The 18556-nt window shown below is 35.0% G+C and overlaps 2 protein-coding genes across 6 annotated transcripts; both read left to right on the forward strand.

Moving 5' to 3' along the window:
- Window positions 1-3496: 3496 nt before the first annotated feature.
- On the forward strand, window positions 3497-5305 carry LOC119992579 (NAC domain-containing protein 87-like). The gene is made up of 3 exons (XM_038839353.1): window positions 3497-3886; window positions 4029-4309; window positions 4418-5305. Exons 1-3 carry the CDS (start codon window positions 3700-3702, stop codon window positions 5024-5026), a joined length of 1077 nt encoding a protein of 358 aa, XP_038695281.1. The 5' UTR covers window positions 3497-3699; the 3' UTR covers window positions 5027-5305.
- A 5945-nt stretch (window positions 5306-11250) lies between these two features.
- Window positions 11251-17954, forward strand: LOC119993617 (U11/U12 small nuclear ribonucleoprotein 65 kDa protein). Of its 5 annotated transcripts, none has more exons than XM_038840813.1 (12): window positions 11251-11554; window positions 11982-12185; window positions 12952-13023; window positions 13203-13439; window positions 14248-14329; window positions 14456-14632; window positions 14978-15154; window positions 15226-15396; window positions 16257-16344; window positions 16610-16668; window positions 17358-17423; window positions 17556-17687. In XM_038840813.1, the coding sequence occupies exons 2-12, from the start codon at window positions 12007-12009 to the stop codon at window positions 17562-17564; spliced, it is 1317 nt and encodes a 438-aa protein (XP_038696741.1). In that variant the 5' UTR covers window positions 11251-11554; window positions 11982-12006; the 3' UTR covers window positions 17565-17687. The 5 variants fall into 5 exon arrangements, with proteins under 5 accessions (XP_038696741.1, XP_038696739.1, XP_038696740.1 ...); XM_038840811.1 differs by having other exon boundaries at window positions 11252-11554; window positions 17602-17954; XM_038840812.1 differs by having other exon boundaries at window positions 11252-11554; window positions 12013-12185; window positions 17602-17954.
- Window positions 17955-18556: the final 602 nt, after the last annotated feature.

Consider the following 18556-nt stretch of genomic DNA (forward strand, 5'->3'; position numbering starts at 1 on the left):
TCGACCCACTTACCACCCGTGATCACATAGCCTTGCTAATCCTATGGATCAAGGCTTTTCCAATTACTTTGAACGACCTTTTTTTTTTTTCCTTTTTCCAACCTGTCCACAATAGATTTGGCCCACTGTCTGCTAACCCAACTCGACAAGGGATGAGCTTTGGAGTAGGCTCGCCTTTTTTTCTTTCCAACCCGTCCACAATAGATTTGGCCCACTGTCTGCTAACCCAACTCGATAGGGGATGAGCTCTGGGATAGGCTCGCCTACGATAGTATCGGGCCACGAGCCTGCCCGCAAATATGTGCGACTCTCAATGAGAGCACCAATGATGAATACTCGCCACACAGGATGGGGGGTCAAAGTCTAGCATCACAAGTTTGAACCTAACTTTCTATTGAAAACCCATGTTAGTAATAGGAGGTTTGTCCTCCTTTATAAGCTAGACTCCAAATCCCACCATCTTCCGATGTGGGATTCTCATGATCACCCCCACGACACACCTACTATATAACTGTAGTGCAAAGATCAATTCTCGTACACAGAGAGAGATAACATGTACGCAGTAACGCAAGTCTTACTCTAACATAATGTGTAAAAAGATTGTCTCTCTAAGATTATTTTCAGAAATTTAACCAGTTTAGAGAACAAAGAATTTGGAGAATCACTCTCTTGAAATTCAACTAGGAATCACTCCTTAGAACAATGATTTTTCTCAATACAAGATATGATGATCATAATATATAGTAAGGTAGGACTTAAATAGGAATGAGAAAATCATGTCTCCCCTATTGTAGCGCTGGGATCAAGCCCATTATTATTACTGCTGCTGGAAAGCCACCATTAGCTCCCTTGACGCATTCTTTTGACTTTCATACTTGCTTGATTTGTGCCATATTAATCTCTTCGGCATTCATGAGATCTTTGCTGAATTTGTGTCATTGTGGGCTCCTTACATTCACTAGGGTTAGGCTGAGCTTTTGCATCGATTTCCGTCCGCATGAAACGGCTTATTTGGGTTTCTATTGCATCACCTATGATTTTTTTCTAAATTGCACCGCTACAACTCTATGGTGAACCATACCATAATAGACTTGACTTGGTAATTAACTTAATTAATTAATCGAGTAGTTTAATCTAAGTTGTGTACAAACTCTATACAAGTAAAAAAAATTTGCAATAGGTAGAGGAGTTGAAATGGTAGGTAATTGAACCGCTTTTCCTGAATAAAAGTGCTTGTCGGCGCCCAACATGCCTAGGAAGTGTGTGTATATATATGTGTGTGTGTATATATATATATATATGTATAGCATCTATTTCTCTAGGTGGTTATATATATATAGCATCTATTTGTCTAGGTGGTCGCAATTTTTTTTTCGCTGAAAAAAACTTGTTCAACTTACAGAATAAGTCTATACGTATATAATGGATAATTTAATTGCTAGAATGAGCTAGTGCTTAAATATGTGATTGATCTACCCTAAATTCAATTATTTCAATTCGTCAAATTGTCTTACCTACTCATGGATTGGGGAGAAGTTTGAAAGGTTGACCTATTCGAGAATATCCAAATCTACGTTTATTTTGAACTCCCCGAAATATTTTTTTTCCTCTTATTACATCCTTCCTTGTCTCTGGGTGCCTAAGTACACACACTAAGCTGCAAATATAGTTGTAACTTGTAACTAGATATTCAAAACACCAAAGCATATTTAATTTGAGAATTAAAAAAGAAAAGAAAAGAAAAGAATTCCTTACATGTGATACATACACGTACCCAAGATTGGGTTTCTAAAAAAATCAACAATCTTAGAAGGGATGTTCACATGTCGCAAGTGTCCAACATTTTACATATACTGATATACATAATTACTTGGATGAATCATAGTCTAGAGGTGAATCTCTGAGTCCAAACTATATGGATTTGGAAGTTATTAAGTTCGATTATCATTGAAAGTAATATCATTGTGGTCATGCACTTGTTTTGCCCACTTTACTATGTCGTTAGGTGATAAACTTTTATGTGTATAGCCGTTATGCATATTGAATATGCAAAAGCCAATTTTGTATGTATCGTTGCTAGTTACTTAAAAAAGAGAGACGAAATTGCTCATCTGTATTGCAATTATTATAAGTTTATAACTCCTTTGTGGAGAATGTTTGCACCTTCGCAACTTTCATGGCAAAATAAAAAAAAAAATTGTTATTCCATTTTTTAATCATTATTATTACACTAGATAGCTAGATCGCAAAATTTTCAAAGCAACAAAAATTACACTTATTGCGACCACTTCTCACATATAATTATTTCAGATCAAGCTTGATCCAATTTTGAAAAAAAAAAAAATAATTTGTTCTCTTTTGTTTTGATTTTTTTTTAAATACCATCGAAAAATTTATTTCTCATTGAAATCGAACATTGGACACACATATACCTACTCCAACCGATTGTCAACCGAGCCACCTCTCGTTGGTTCTTTTGTTTTGGTCTTGCTTTATGGGTTTGTCATATATATTTAATATAGGTGGGCAATTACATTATATTTAAACCAAAATCTACATTATTAATAATAATCTTCACAAGCCAGCTCACCATTTGAACTTTGAAGTTCATTGAACTTTCTTCTTCTTCTTCTTTTCTTTTTATTCATCTTTTGACTTTGGGGTTTCTATAGTTCCCTAGATTCCCTCCATTTGGAATAATTTGCACAATTTCAGGGATTATTCTTTAATTTTCTCTCAAATTTAATATACATGCATACCCAGTCTTACAAGTATTCATACATATATACACACATACATGTGTGTGTGTGTATATATATATATAATTCTTCTGGTGTAGGTTCATTCTACATTTATTCAAAATTAGACAAATTCATTAAAAACTGTGTGTTACTTTTTCAGAGCTTTGAACTAAGACTCGAAGTTAAATTAAAAGTCTCATTAAAGGCTGGTTTTGATTAAAAGGTTAGGTTCTTTTAAAACAGATAAAGTTGTTTTATTAAATACAATTTTAATGTGAAAGGGAGCTGTGAGACATGGGTCCAACATCTACACTAAAACAAATAGTAGTATAAATTAAGAAAAAAACTCTAAATTTTACCATTTCTTTTTCACACTCATTTTTAATTCAAACACATAGATATGAATTTCGAGATTCTACAATTTCCTAAACTCTACGATTTATATTTAATGGTGGAAAAAAAAAGGTGATAAATTTGAAAAATAGAAAAAAAATATTATGTGATGTGACACACTTTCCAAACTACTAAATTCAAAATTTTATAATTTTAAATGAATTGCGGAATCTCAAATCGGATAAATATAACTCTAAAAAAAAAGAAGCCCCGCAAACACATATAATAAAATAATAAATTAAAAACAAAACACAATAAATAAATAAGACAATGACAAGTCTCTCTGTTTCTCTCTCTATCTCTGATAGGTTCTTCAGTGCCTTGCAGCCTACGGATCTTCTTCAAAGAAGAAACTATCTTCTCCTCTATTTAAGACCCTCTGTTCCCTTTGTTCTACTTTCTTAATCGCTCTTTTTCAAAAAAAAATCTTCTCTTTCTAATTTTTTTCAAACAGAGCTTCCCTGTTTTTTCTCTCTGGTTTCTTCATAATCTTCTGTTGTTTATATATAAACATCTGCTGCTTTGTGTTGCATATATATAGTTCAATTTGTGGTTTGTATATTGAATGGAGGAGGCTGTAGTGTTGAACAGAGGAGACGACCTCCTCGATTTGCCACCCGGGTTTCGATTCCACCCCACAGATGAAGAAATAATAACTCATTATCTTACAGAAAAGATCATGAATTGCAGTTTCAGTGCAAGTGCTATTGGCGAAGCTGATCTCAACAAGTGCGAGCCTTGGGATTTACCCAGTAAGATTTCATGTCCCAATTTCGTTTTATGATCACTTTTGATTGATTTCCTCTTCTGGGTTTTTAGTTTTTTGCCAATTAAACTATGTGGGTCAATCGAATTGTACTAATTCTTGGTGGGTTTTTTTGTGTGTTTGAGCAGAGAAAGCAAAGATGGGGGAGAAGGAATGGTACTTCTTCTGCCAGAAAGACAGGAAGTACCCAACGGGGATGAGGACTAATCGGGCGACGGAATCCGGTTACTGGAAGGCTACCGGAAAGGATAAGGAGATCTATAAGGGAAAAGGATGCCTTGTTGGGATGAAGAAGACTCTTGTTTTCTACAGAGGAAGAGCACCAAAAGGAGAAAAAACCAATTGGGTTATGCATGAATTTAGACAAGAAGGCAAATTCTCCTACCACAACCTCCCTAAATCTGCAAAGGTGTGTAAAGTCTTGATCTTTTTCTTCATTTCTTCCAAAATTTATACCCTTTTTGTGTGCTTAATTTCTTGTAAATGAAGAATATGTGTGTATTTTACCTTATTTCAGGATGAATGGGTTGTGAGTAGAGTTTTCCACAAGAACAATAGCACAGGAGGAGTCCAGAAAAGTAGTCCAATTCATGAAACGTTGAGGGTTAATTCATTTGGGGATGATCATTTTCTTGATTGCTCTACGCTGCCACCTCTAATGGATCCTCCTTACTCTACCGGAACTAGCTCGGGACTCCGCAACGGCGGCGATGGGGGGAACGAATTCAATTCCATTAACACTGCCTCAATGCCAAGATCTTCTGATGGGATGAATTCCCAATATCAAACAACACCAAGCTCTATTTACACTAATCAAGTTCCTGATATGTCTAATTCGCTCTTCTCCTTCCATGGATCTCCAAATCTTGGTTACTTGTTGCATGGCGGTAGTAGCTTTCCGGCAGGGTACGGTGCCATTGATGGCAAACAATGTAAGGTTGAGCAATTCTCGTCAAATCAATCAATGGTTAGTCTGTCGACGCAGGAGACTGGAGTTAGCACCGATGTGAACACGAACACTGAGATTTCATCCGTGGTGTCGAGGCATAGCAACAAGGGTTATGAAGATCTTGAAGGTCCTTCAGTTGGAACTATAACAGATTTGGATTGCTTCTGGGATTGCTGAAAAAATTGGAAAAAAAATAAATTAAACAAGTATATATGCTAGTTAGTTCTTTGTTTCTTAGATGTTCCTTTTTTTAGGATACGTGAGTTTTCTAGCTTCCACTAGGACATTAGTTAATTGATTAATTAGTTTATATATATATGAATTCTTATATAAGGTATAATGTAATAGTGTAAAATAAGGATATATGTTTAGACTATTGATTTGTAACATGTGGGACCCAAACTAGTGGACCTCACTTGTCATATATATATATACTTTGTATAGATTCATCTTCTATAGCCTTTTCAATTATTACATTTTTAGTGATTGATATACACAAGGAGAGATTCCACTAATGTATATGATATTCTCATGTAAATCTATATATTTTTATATACTAGTGAGTTTTTTTTTCCTTTTGCATAATTCTTACCCAATTTTTTTTTTTTGAAACGGGGAGGGGGATTTGAATCCCGATTATCAAAATGATACACATTATCATTACCATTTCAACTAGTGGCTCGGTGAGTGTAATTCTTACCCAATTTAAACTTGAATGTTTTCTCAAATTGTATAATATTTGAGCATTGAATTTTATCTCATTGCATAGTCTCTCTTGAAATGGGTATTTATGAAATCAAAGAAACTTCTAACCAAAATAAGTATATGAATTATATTTAAAACTTATATTCCTTATAGCATATATAATTATATTTTCAATTTATTTATTTAATTTAGATTTTATGACATCACATTTCAAGGTCATTTTAGCTGCATTTGATGGAAATACAGCTGAAATAAGCAAGCTCATCTTGAGCATGAATCACGTGCGACATTCCCTGAACCTTTGCCATAGATGCCTCTCATCGATCCTTAAAGTATTGCAATAACCAATAATGACAGTTTCAACTTTCAATGACACACACTCACACACAGAGATATATACATATATTAATATATAGCTAGGTTTCTTGAACAAGTCTTAATCTTGTGTCGAACGAAAACTTAATAATAATAATACTAATAAGGTACTCATATATACATACATATAACATATATACATACATACATACATATATATATATATATATATATATATAGCTTAAGTTTTTGGTATTGATGATTTGTAGAAGCTTAGTTTTTTTTTTTTTGAATATAGGGAAGACTCAAACTCAAGTCCTCTATGAGATATTACACATATGAGTGTCATCTGAGTTACTCATGGTTCTCGTAGAAGCTTAGTTGGTACGATTAAATATATATCTCGATAATGAGCATGTTTAATGTGACCAAATAATAAAATATAAAAATGTAACTATTACATAATGATCAAGGGCCCTCTGCTTCATTCTCTTTAGTTTAATGTTGGTCTAGTTATTGGACCTTATGGCACGTTGGGTCTTGTCCTTCGGCTCTTATTTTTTCTTTTGTATATCAGTCTTCGGTTAGAAGGCTCATCTTGTATCTTTGATTTAATCTTAATAAAATCTCATATTTATCTATATATATATATATCATGTAAACTGTGCTAGGATTCTTGTGGTCATGATCAACTTGTAAAAGTAGGACCCTTTTTTTGTTGTGTGAATTTGATGCTCTCTTTTTTCAATGAATGAAAAGGTTTGTTTGGAAAGCTAGAAAGTGGAGAGAAAAAAATCCGTTATAGATGGAATCGGTTATTGAAAGGAAAGAAAAGACATGATTGTTCATGTGAGTAATCATAACATTAATAGTATATATATAGATATTGTTTGGCAAATCTTATTTTAAAACTTATGAATTAGCTTATAAGCTTCAAAATAAGTTATGTCAAACATTCCACACAAGCTAAAAAAAATAATTTTAAATTGAAGTTTATTTTAGAGTTTATATTTATTTTTTTTTCATTTTTGTTTCTTTTTTATTAAGATAATATTGTAATATTTTAAGTCAAATTTAAATTAAATTTTTTTAGAGCTTTTATGTTATAAATTTCGTCAAACACCGATAGCTTATTTCACAACTTCTAAACTAGTTTTCTTTTTTCACAATTTATAAATTAACTTATTTGGAAAGCAAATAAGCTCTGTCAAACGAAGCCATAATATAAGGGTGTGTATGTGAAGAATGTGAACCATTACCTAACTTTCTATTGGAAGCAAAGCGTCCGTTTAAGTCTCAATACTTTTCCTTGCACAAAAAAAAAAAGTCACAATACTTTCAAGAAAGTTAACCAATCTTTTTGGGTTTTGTGGGCCTTTTTCTTTATTTTTATTGAAAGCTTGGAGGAGTAGATAAGCAAGGGAGAGTGTGTATTCTCTTACGGTAATGATAGGGATCTCAGCAATTGATATCTCATTTATTGTGTCGTATTTATAAGATTTCATGTGCATTATGTGGGACATGTGGAGTCCATAAATTCATTTGGATCACATGCGTCCAACTCAACAGTTAGGATAACTGGAAGAGTCTGTAGACATGGTGCACCAACCAATAATAAGCTTCCAAGTTCCACTGCAAATTCATACATCGCTATCTGTCTCTCCTAAGACAAATTTTAAGAGCTTAATTTGCTGCTGCTTCTTTGGAAGGATTTTGTGTCATTTCTTAGTCCTTTAAGCATTTTTTTGTCCCCCCCCCCACCTTTCACCTATTGAGGTACTTCAAATGGGCTTCACCTCTTGAATTTTACAACATTATATATATAGGTATATGTATCTGTGTGTGTGGTATGTATATATGTGTGTGTATATATATATTATGACTGATCTAGGTAAACACACGTATTTTTCTTGTCACATTGGCGCTATTATTGTACATTGACAAGAACCCATCATTATCAGTTTATCACATATGATGCATATATATTGAATGTGGAAAAATCAGGAAATAAATATATATATATATAATTGAATGTGGAAAAATCAGGAAAAAATAAATATATTGTCTTGTAATAATAATTAACATATCTTTTCTTTAACCTAAAAACCTATCACTTTGTTGACAAAAGAGCAGTCTCCAGTCTCTGTTGCATTCAGGTTAAGTATAGTTTAGGTAGATTTCATGGTTACACACACAAAGAGATACATATATATATATTAGAAAACTAATGGGTTTCTAGAATGTTGGTCTTTTCTCCTGTTCAATATGATATATATTTCTCAACTCTATAGAAAACTAATGGGTTTCTAGAATGTGGGTATTTTTCTCTTGTTCAATATGATATAGATATATATATATAGATATATTGAACAGGAGAAAAATACCCACATTCTAGAAACCCATTAGTTTTCTATAGAGTTGAGAAATATATATCATATTGAACAGGAGAAAAAGACCAACATTCTAGAAACCCATTAGCTTTCTATAGAGCTGAGAAACTTCACTCCAAACTTTTCTCATTGTGAAATATCTTGGAAATAATCTCGAAGTTTGAATTTTTTTTTTGAATATAGGGGAGGGGATGAGGGAAACTCGAACTCGAAACCTTTATGCGATACCACAAATATAAGTGTCATTTGAGTTCTCCCAAGTTTGGATATTTAATTACTTACATACCTTAATTTGTTTAAACATATATTTTATTTTAGGAATTTTACATATATAAATATAATGAAACATTAAACAAGCTAGCTAACTCGTTTGAATAAATTAAGGAGATCATCATATTCTTACGATAAGAAATGATAGCTCAGACAGGATGATAGAATTAGATAGAAATAGAGACATCGATGGACTCCCCCCTTTGCCCTAAAAACGATTCTTTCACAAGCATGCCCCCACTTGGACGCAATATAATTGCGATCCAAGCCAAAGTGTGCTGGCCCCACTTTTTGTAATCATTTAGATTTATATTTTCCCTCTCATGCATATAATCTTAATCCAATTCGTATCTAATAGATACACACTAGCTCATATATGGATGCTTGTAAATTTTAAAGTCTATATATCGACCTTTTAAAAGTTTACAGGGCATCCAATCTCAGTCGATGGATATGACCGACGATTTAGAGCTAATGAAGAATAAAAAGCAAACCGCCATCAAGAAAAATCATTGTTAGACCACTTTTTCAGACGGTTGGTCGCTCGAAAAACTTTTTCGTGACCTCCTCAGGTAAAACCTGACCACCAACAACCATTGGTTTAGCAGGGAAGTTGCTTGGAAGTGGCAAACCACCCGTAGGAAAATTGTCTCAATCCGCCCGATTGAACCGATACAACCAATAGGTCTGTCGCCTAAAGGGCTTCAAAACCTATCTCTTCTTCGGCAGAAAACGGTTGCCAAAAACCAAGGGCTGATTGTGACCCTTTCAACTCATACGGGTACCCATTTCAAAATCCACCAATAATCCTATAGTTTTTAATTTTTTATTAGCTCTAATCTCAACCGTTGATCAAATCCAACTGTTGAGATTAGAGACTCATATACTTTAAAGTTTACAGACATCTAGATAGGGAGAACTGTTGCATATAACTACAAATATATGTATATATATAAGTAATGAATTGCCCTGCACCCTTTCACAATCGATTGGTGATAATGCATAAGTAATTGGGAATGGAGATTAATAGTTTGTAATTCAAAATTTAAAAACGTTTCGACTGTCTGTTAATTGGCGCCGTTCGATTGGAAAATAATTGTGTAAATGATTGGAAAATAATTGTCCACGATGGTCCTGCCCCTATAGGCTATAGGCTATATAGCCTTGCTCACGAAGTTTCCAACTCTTTGGACTTTTCTTCACCTAAACAGTGCAAAACAAAACTACCGTTTCAGTTGACGTCATCTTATTCTTCATCAACTGCCACGTCGTCAACTACTCACTTATCCTCGATTGTCACCTTGCGGTACGAAGGGTGGCGAAACTCTGTCCGATTTGGATGATTGAATTTATCCGACTCGGATTAAACCAAATTTAAACATAAGTTATATATCCGAAATTTCAGGTCCAACACAAAATGTTTGTTCGGTTTAAAACTGGGTTCAAATTAGAGTCCAAACACAAAAATCTTATTTGATTTACTTGTCTGAACCCTAACTCAGATTAAGTTTTTATTCCATTTACTTGTTCGGATTAAAATCAATCCGGGTTTGATCAATTAAGTACATCCGAAATCCAATTTAGATTAATGTTCGAACTTATAAATATTTCTTAAACATGTGTTGTTGTTCGGTCCCTAACCGATCTTTTTTGTCATCCCTAACGATACCCTTCCCCTCTCTCCACGTATCAATCACAAAAAAGAAAATTTGATAGAAGTGTTGTTATCAGTTATCACATTTGGAAGTCCAAAAACGCCATTATTGTTGTCAATCAAAGACGCGTGGGTGTGGGCCTAAGTCAGGGATGACCGATGAGTGTGACCATCACCATCAGGATTTGATTGGGCTTATTTAATAAACTGGGCCATTCCCACTTCTAGGCCCATTTATAAAGATATAAAAAAGCAATAACTCCAAGAATTAGAAAACCAGCCCAAAACAGGCCCAGGGTCGCAAACCCAAAAACCCCGACTGATCAAAACTCCACCAAGACTAACAAAACAATACTCATGAACTTTGGGCAAATTAACTAATCACTAATCCACAAAATTAAAACGTAATTAGCAAGGAAGCACAATACAGAATAACATCATCAACATAAGTACTACTATTTTAAACCATTAATGTTCACCATTAAGCGATTAGCTTTCCCGGAAAGCCATACATGTATATGCAGATTGCATCATTTAGAAATATTTTTTTTATTAGAATCGAATATTTAATATATATATTATCGGTTGTTAATCAAATCACTTAGAGCAACTTCAGTGGTATAAATTTGCTGGCCCAGCAAAAATTTATATTGGGTCCCACTTCTATTACATAAAAAGTCAAGGTAAACACGTCTCTCAATACAATCACACCAACAAAACACATCTCCCAATATAACCACACCAACAAAACACATATTCCTATACATTTTCCTTCCCACCCAACATGGTGGCCAACAAATTCCCATGCCCTTCATGTTGTCCCCAATAAAACTACACCAAAACACAATCTTTCAATATAAAACACATCTCCCAATATAGCCACATCAGCAAAACACAAAACCCAATACAGCCACATCAGCAAAACACAAAACCCCATACATATTTGTTGGCCCAGACAAAATAACACCATTGCAAGTGCTCTTATCGTCTGTAAGTTTATGTTTATTTATTATTCAGAATGTAATTATATTTATATGTTTATCATGTAATATGTTTTTACTTTACCAAATACCACGAATGTCCAAATTTGTAGAAGTCACAACTCCACCTCTGATAATCTCTTCGCTCGACTCTCTGTCTCTATCCCTAACCGGCTAACCTAACCTACGGACTGCTGGCGGCGGAATCCTAACGGCTGCGGCCGAACTCCAAGTGCCACAGATCACAGCCACAAGTGACAGGCCCTATCGACGATCGCAACTCGCAAGTGTATTACAGTACTACGGATATCTGTCTCTCTCTGGCAACTCGCATTTCACCAATTCGAAACTCGAAATCGCAACTCGCATTCTCTCGACACCTCAGGCTCAGGTAACGACATCTTATTATTTGTTCTTGTCTGCCTTTCTGGTTCAATTTCAAATTTTCAATTATTTTTTAGAGTTGTTTAGGTGACGACACTTTAGGCTAGGTGCTGATATCATCTCTGTCATGAAACACCACCACTTTCTCTGTCGGAGTACATCATTCTTAGTCGGCTAGCAGGGCATGTCTTTATTAGAATGAAATGGCCATCACTCATCACATTGTATCTGATTCATTTTTTTTCGGTTTCAAATCGAGAAAACCGAAAACCAAACTGGATAATAATGATTTGGTTCGGTTAGGTTTGCGTGAAATTTCCATGCGTCTTCTTTTACTCCCTCACGCAGGTTCTCTCTAGCCATCTGCGTGTGTTTATACAATATAACATATATAAGAGGTTTCTGCAAACCTATTTGATTGTATGTTTTGGTAGCCTTTCTCTGGAAGGCTGTCATTAAATGCAGATGCAGCAAATTAGGAATCAAGGCACAGAAAGAGCAAGCTCTGTGGAATCGGAATCAGAAACTGTAGTGACCCTTCTGATAAAGCACCTTCCTGATGCCATTCCTCATGAAACCCTCTCTCGTCTCTTCTCCCATTATGGCGCTTCCTCTGTTCGTCCTTGCTCGACTGGGCGGTACTGTACTCACTCACTTTGCTTTTCTGAGACGTAAAAATTGAGACTGAATAACTGATTGATTGGCTTATGCTTCAGAAATTCTTTCGATGACATTAATTACATTTCATATGCGTAATACATTTTCCATTTAGGACAATGGTGTCTTAAAATTTGCGTCTATGAATTCCTTTTGTGGAATTTTGTTGCCTTTTTTTTTTCCTGTTCCTAATTGTCAGCAGCAATTTGTCTACTATCACCCCATTGTGACACTGAAACTGTGTTTGCACCAGAAACCTCGATTATGATTATTCTTTAGGTACTACCTAATCTGAGTTTCTACAGCCCTGTACCTTTGAGTGAATGTTTTCATAATTCCATTTAACTCTGTATATATGCGATCTCTTCCATTTTAGCTAATATATTATGTGGGTTTGTCGTTCTGCTCTATTTGATTGATCAGGATGATTCAATGTGAATTGCACAACTTTCTTTGCCTGAAAAAAACGAAGCGAACAACATATTATGTAAACGGTATCTGCAATTTGATATTAGAATTACCTTCCGTGACCTCAAAGAAGGAGAACGTCAACCATGAAGATTTGAATGTGGAAAATGGCCCTTGATTGATAATTACAAATTTACAAGTCGAAAGCAAATATACCATGTTTTAGGTAGAACCTATGAAGTAAAGCTGCTGTTTTATTGTGCAAGCAGGGATGTATTTTTATTTACCCGGCTGGATGATAATGAAGGCTTATGATATGTTATTTATTAATTTGCACAGAATGAGAAATTGCGCATTTGTGGATTTTAAAAATGAACCATTGGCTTACCAAGCACAACGTCAATTAAACGGGTATGTTTCTTATATCCTGTCATGGCTCTTGAAACTATATTTTTCAAAAATCAGGAAAGAAAAGTCTGGTGTACTTGTGGTGCAAATAATTCCTTGAAGTAATAACTTTCCTTTACTCATATATGTTGAACTTTTCTAGTTACTTGCTGTAAGTCCCATATTTTGTTATTGGTGTTTAGGCTGAGGTTTCTTGGTAAAGTTTTATCAGTTGAGAGAGCCACTAAGGCAAACAGAGATAACAGGCAGCAGTTAAGTGAACCTCAATTGCAGAAGGATTTTGCGCAAACTATCTCTTCAACTAAGGATGGTTCTGTGGCCAAAGATCCCAGTGATGTTTCAGTGTTAAAAGCCCTACCTGTTAGTGAACCTGTTGCTCCAAGACTTGGTGTAGACTATCCATTTCCTCCTCACTTCGAGTATGCTCTATGTTTGATTCTTTTTGAAGTTTCTTTGGTCCTTTGTTCTAATTGATGCATGTAATGCATGTTGTATTATAAGGGTACCGCTATGTTTACACCACGAGTTCTTTTGTGATTCTACATTAATGGCAGCAAAGATGAGGTAGAAATCCTGGAAAAACGTCTTTGTGATGCAGAAGTCTAGCTTCATATATCTCGTTCTTTGCCAACTGCCTCCACTTTGGGATCCTTGTGTGCTAGAGTTGTTTAACATTTTAAATTTTGATCTGTCGTTGCTTCTTCCCATATATGATCAACAGTTGCAATATGCATTTTAAGTGTTAGAACATTGTAAAAAGGTAAACAATTCCTGTGCACAAGACTCCCGTTGTGGTGGGGTCAGAGATAGGCTGGATGTACATAGACTTTATCCCCACATAATGTGTGTTGAGGCTGTTAGAACATTGTGTAACCAATGTATTTTATCTTATCAGATGGCTGTTAGCTGTCAGAATTCAGCCTTTTCAAGTGACAAATATGTATGATTTGATGGAATGGATGTGGGAACGCTGTGTAGTCAAATGTGGTAGCTCATTGTCATTTAATAAACTGAGTGCTATGTCTGCATCTTTTCCAGCTTGAGTTTTATCAAATGTTGCCCGAAGGGACCTTTTCCTGGTTGAGTTAATTATCTACTAGTTTGATCTGGATGTAGCATAATCTCTATTGCATTTTTTGTTGTCCTTCTTTGATATTGGGCCCTTCCAAGCAAGGAAAAGTTGGCTTTGGAATGCTAACTATGGTAATGAATATGATGATTTTACAGGTACGCTTACCCTCCACCAGATGGAAACATTTTGACCAACATTGTAAATGCTCTTATTGCCGTCCCTCGCTTCTATACACAGGTTATCTTGAATATTATGGAAAGCAACTAAAACAATCTATTATATTGCCTTTGTTAAGCTATAATGTTTTCAATTAGCTACAAATACATTGGTCATATTGTTCTTGACTTAGCCTCTTAATCTTAGGTATTACACTTGATGAACAAAATGAATATTCCAGCTCCGTTCCGCATGGCCTTGCCCACTCCGCCTTTGCCATCTTCAGCACCCGAAGAACCACCACCACCTCCCCCTACTGTAGATGCAAAGCCTCATTCACAAGATCTATCTAGTGATGAGTCAGAAATGGAATCTTCAGATGAGGTAACTTATTGTTCTGAATTGTTAGAATCCCTGAGTTGCATATGTTATTCATTGTGTATATGAAGTTATGAACCAAAATTTGGCGTTCTTCCAAAATTTAGATCTGGAAGCAGGCTGCCCTTATTTTCCATAATTTTATGTATTAGGAGAAATATTTTATTTTTTATTCCCCAATGATGAGTTGTATTCTTTACGGATTTTTGTATCAACTAATTTGTTTTTCCTTGGCTCCTCTCAATTTCATTGTGTCTATTTTTTCTTGGGGGAGTATTCTTGTGTTGTTTTGTTTTCAACTCCTTGCTGATTCTAATAGACTTGAATAATTTGTTGACTAAATACATATAGGAGGTCAGTGATAAAGCTTCAGGAGCAGCAAAGTCTGCCAGAAAGCGTATTCGTCGAGAAGCAATTGTAGGTCCTGGAGTAGATAAAGATGTGGCTCATGAGGCTGTTGGACTGAAACCTGCCACTCTGGTCCCGAAAGAAATCCCTGTTATTAAAAAGAAGAATCCTGTATTGCAGGTCAGGTTTTTCCTGAAGAAAATGATATTTGGAAATTTTCATCTGCATTCAAATCTCTTCATTTCGTGCAGATCAAAATCGTTCCCAAGGTAAGTCAAGTTGAAAATATGGATGATAGCATTATGAAGGAACCAGATGAGCCTGTGAAAGAGGAATTGGACTATAAACCTTATGCAACCCCGGAAGAACTTGAAAGCGGAAAGTTGCCTCCAGAACAAATTTTATCCCTTCCAATGTTTAAGGTATTTTTTTCTTATATAACCATTTTTTACTAGTTTGTTAACTCTAATATGTCCTGGCTGTATCAAAACCATGTTATGTTTGCTAAATTACTTTTCTTGGGTAAACTGACAAATTATAAGATAACTACTTATGTTTGCAATAGTTAATCTTGATCCCACACTGGCAAGTAAATGCTGATATGTTATTTCATCAGCTCTGATCTGGAAATGCCCTATTACATTTCCTTTGTTAATCTAATTATAATCTGATAACTTGATGGATGTAAATATTTTTTGGCCTTAGTATACATGTCTTTCATCTATCATGAAAGCATATTGTTTGTGGAAGCTTATGCAAATTACATTATCGTTTTATTCATTGCTTGTGAAATTCAAATCCATACTACCTTTGCAGCCGGCAGGTCTGGATCAGGCAAACTTTCAAAAGGATTTTTATAGGATGGATTAGTGTGGTTCATGGAAATTGCCATAAATCGTTTCAGGATAATTCATTTTGTTCAAGTATCTGATTTCCTTATATGCAGAATTAATCTTTGCAACTGGGTGCGAAATTAAATGAGAATATACTTACATGCTGGTGACTGCGCTTGATCCATATTTTATTATCTGATGCAATTCTTTCTTTTTTATTCACATGCAATTTTATTGTTAATGTGCCAGTCTAAGATAGGTCTGCGACGCTGCGCAATCGATTGTTAATTATAATTGCCATTGTTATTATTATAGTTGTTGTTGCTATTCTTCTTTTCATTGGGAATCTGCTAATTATATTTATATGAGTCACATATATTTGAGAAAATTAAGATTCAGTTGACCTGGAAAAAAAATGTATCATTTAGTATGCTCTCCTGAATTTGCAGAACTATGCAGCTGGGAATCCTGCTTCTGTGTTGTACATAAAGAACTTGGCCAAGGACGTCGCTGTTGATGACTTCTACTTTATATTTGGTGAGCTTGCAGACCTCAATACTTTCTAATGCCATATTACTAATATGCTTATCATTCACTCGCAAAGTTTATTTTGGAACTTCGTTGCATATATATATGTATATATCCAAACTAATGGACCTGCATGCTCTCCAAACATATCCAACTGAAATTGCTCACTGTATTGTAAATAATCATGCCTTACAATACTATTGTTGAATGAGATGAAGTTGCCACGCATCTACTTTGCCTCTTGCTGTTGTAACATCTCTCGAATTTGATGCAGGATCATTGTTTGGAAGCATTGATGCAGCTAAATCTTGCCTCAGTGTGAAGTTAATGCAGGTGATGTCTTTTTTCCTGGATCTTGACTTCTAGATCTTATTCTTTTGCAACTGTGACCTTTTCAATCTATAGAGAGTGAACTTTAGAGTATATATGCTCAGTCCTCAGAAATGCTACAAAATGATGACAAGTCAGGAAATGGTGCATATTCAACAAGTCCTCGGTATATTTGATGCACTTCTGAAACTTCAGTGAAGACTTCATATTTGCTATTAGAATTATGGAGTAGTGTAAGCGGGGTTGCTGATTTGAGTTTATAGCATAATGGTACCATGATATGCTGGTCAGAGGCATGAGAAAAGTTAGTCTATCTCTTGGTCTTGGGATGTCGTCTTAAAATGCCATGAAAAAGGTTCCCCGTTCCTGGAATTGGGTGTTTCTTAGGTTCTTAGTTTTGGTTGAGGCAAGGGTCTATTGTTGTGCTTATCTGAATTCTGAAACACGACTGAAGATTGAGAAAGTTGGGATTCGATTCTTCCATGATCCTGTTGTTCATCTTGAAAGGAGGGTAATGCTTATGTATACGACTGTGATAGCATAATCGAATCAATTTTGTACTTGACATAGTGAACTGATGAGTGGTTCTTTGTCGTTCACTTTGTCAAATCTTTTCATCTACATTGAATATTTGAATTTCTACAGTTAATGTAATACTTGGAACTACATTTTTTTTTTTTTTTGGATTTCAGGAGGGTAGGATGAGGGGCCAAGCTTTTGTAACATTTCCATCAACAGAACTTGCCCATCATGCTCTGGTAATCATTTCAAAGAATGCAACATTATTTCTTTTAAAAAGCAATGGATGCATTACTGTTGCTTGCAAAGCAATATTGTCACTGGCAGGATCATCTTATGTAGTCCTACTTTACTGCTCTCATTGTCCACGGTGTCGATAGTTCACTCTTTTATCATGAAATTATTTCTTCATTCCAGAATCTGGTGAATGGGTACGTGCTCAAAGGCAAACCAGTGATCATACAGTTCGGCCGGAATCCCTCAGCTGCTAAAGCAACTTAGATTGATATGCTGCCATTGAAGCAAGTCTTTTTCACTATCACCATCATGGTTGCTTCGGATTGACCATACGTGTTTAAGCGGTGGCTCGAATGTCTGATCAAAGCCTCGTAGCTTAAGCTTTCTGGGTTTGGATGGGTGTACAAAAGTGTATCAGAGCCAACCAGAAGGTTTTGGACATTCAATGAGAGAATCATATTTTATTGAAATTGAAGTGAATAGATGGATTTATAACATATTTCTCAATAAGCTACCAATAATTCTATATATAATCAAAATCTTCCGTAAGTTTATGGTGTAGATTATAATGTATCTGTTCTGAAATTTGAATTAATTTGAAATTATAGGCTTACTGGGAAATTATAAATTTTACCTCCTTTGAGCAGGGATGGGGAAAAAAAATCCGGTCCAGGTTCTACTTGCAGGATACTCGATTCGTTGAAAACTTAGAAACCGATTCTATAGGATTTGGAAACAGTTTTGATTTTCAAACCCATCATGATTTTGGATAGACTTTAGTTTTTGATGTCAAGTTTAGGATACCGAACCATTTACATCCATACAAAGGTATACTACTAGTCTACTAAGATGTTAATTTAGTATTAAATAATGCTTGAGACCCTCAAAAAGTGATCCCTAAAAGACCCCCATTTGATGTGGAGTGTTGGACGTGCAGTGGATCCTACATGTATATTTTTAATCAATGGCTATTTTAATGCCACATAGATTTGGGAGATTTTTTGGGGGTCTCTAGCATTATAGTGATAATGTAACATTTGAAAGATAAATCATTTTAGTATTAATGGAATCATACTTAGATTATTGATTCTATTATTTTATTTTATTTTTAATGCATGAATCAGGTTTCGGGTTC

This window comes from Tripterygium wilfordii, chromosome 23 (assembly GCF_013401445.1).
Source record: "Tripterygium wilfordii isolate XIE 37 chromosome 23, ASM1340144v1, whole genome shotgun sequence".
NCBI lineage: Eukaryota > Viridiplantae > Streptophyta > Magnoliopsida > Celastrales > Celastraceae > Tripterygium > Tripterygium wilfordii.

Coding starts and splice junctions, on each gene's coding strand:
- LOC119993617 (XM_038840811.1), top strand. CDS start 12,007: ATGCAGATGCAGCAAATTAGGAATCAAGGCACAGAAAGAGCAAGCTCT. Junction 16,669..17,357: donor TCAGTGTGAAGTTAATGCAG/GTGATGTCTTTT, acceptor TTTGGATTTCAG/GAGGGTAGGATGAGGGGCCA. Junction 17,424..17,601: donor AACTTGCCCATCATGCTCTG/GTAATCATTTCA, acceptor TCTTCATTCCAG/AATCTGGTGAATGGGTACGT.
- LOC119992579 (XM_038839353.1), top strand. CDS start 3,700: ATGGAGGAGGCTGTAGTGTTGAACAGAGGAGACGACCTCCTCGATTTG. Junction 3,887..4,028: donor CGAGCCTTGGGATTTACCCA/GTAAGATTTCAT, acceptor GTGTTTGAGCAG/AGAAAGCAAAGATGGGGGAG. Junction 4,310..4,417: donor ACCTCCCTAAATCTGCAAAG/GTGTGTAAAGTC, acceptor ACCTTATTTCAG/GATGAATGGGTTGTGAGTAG.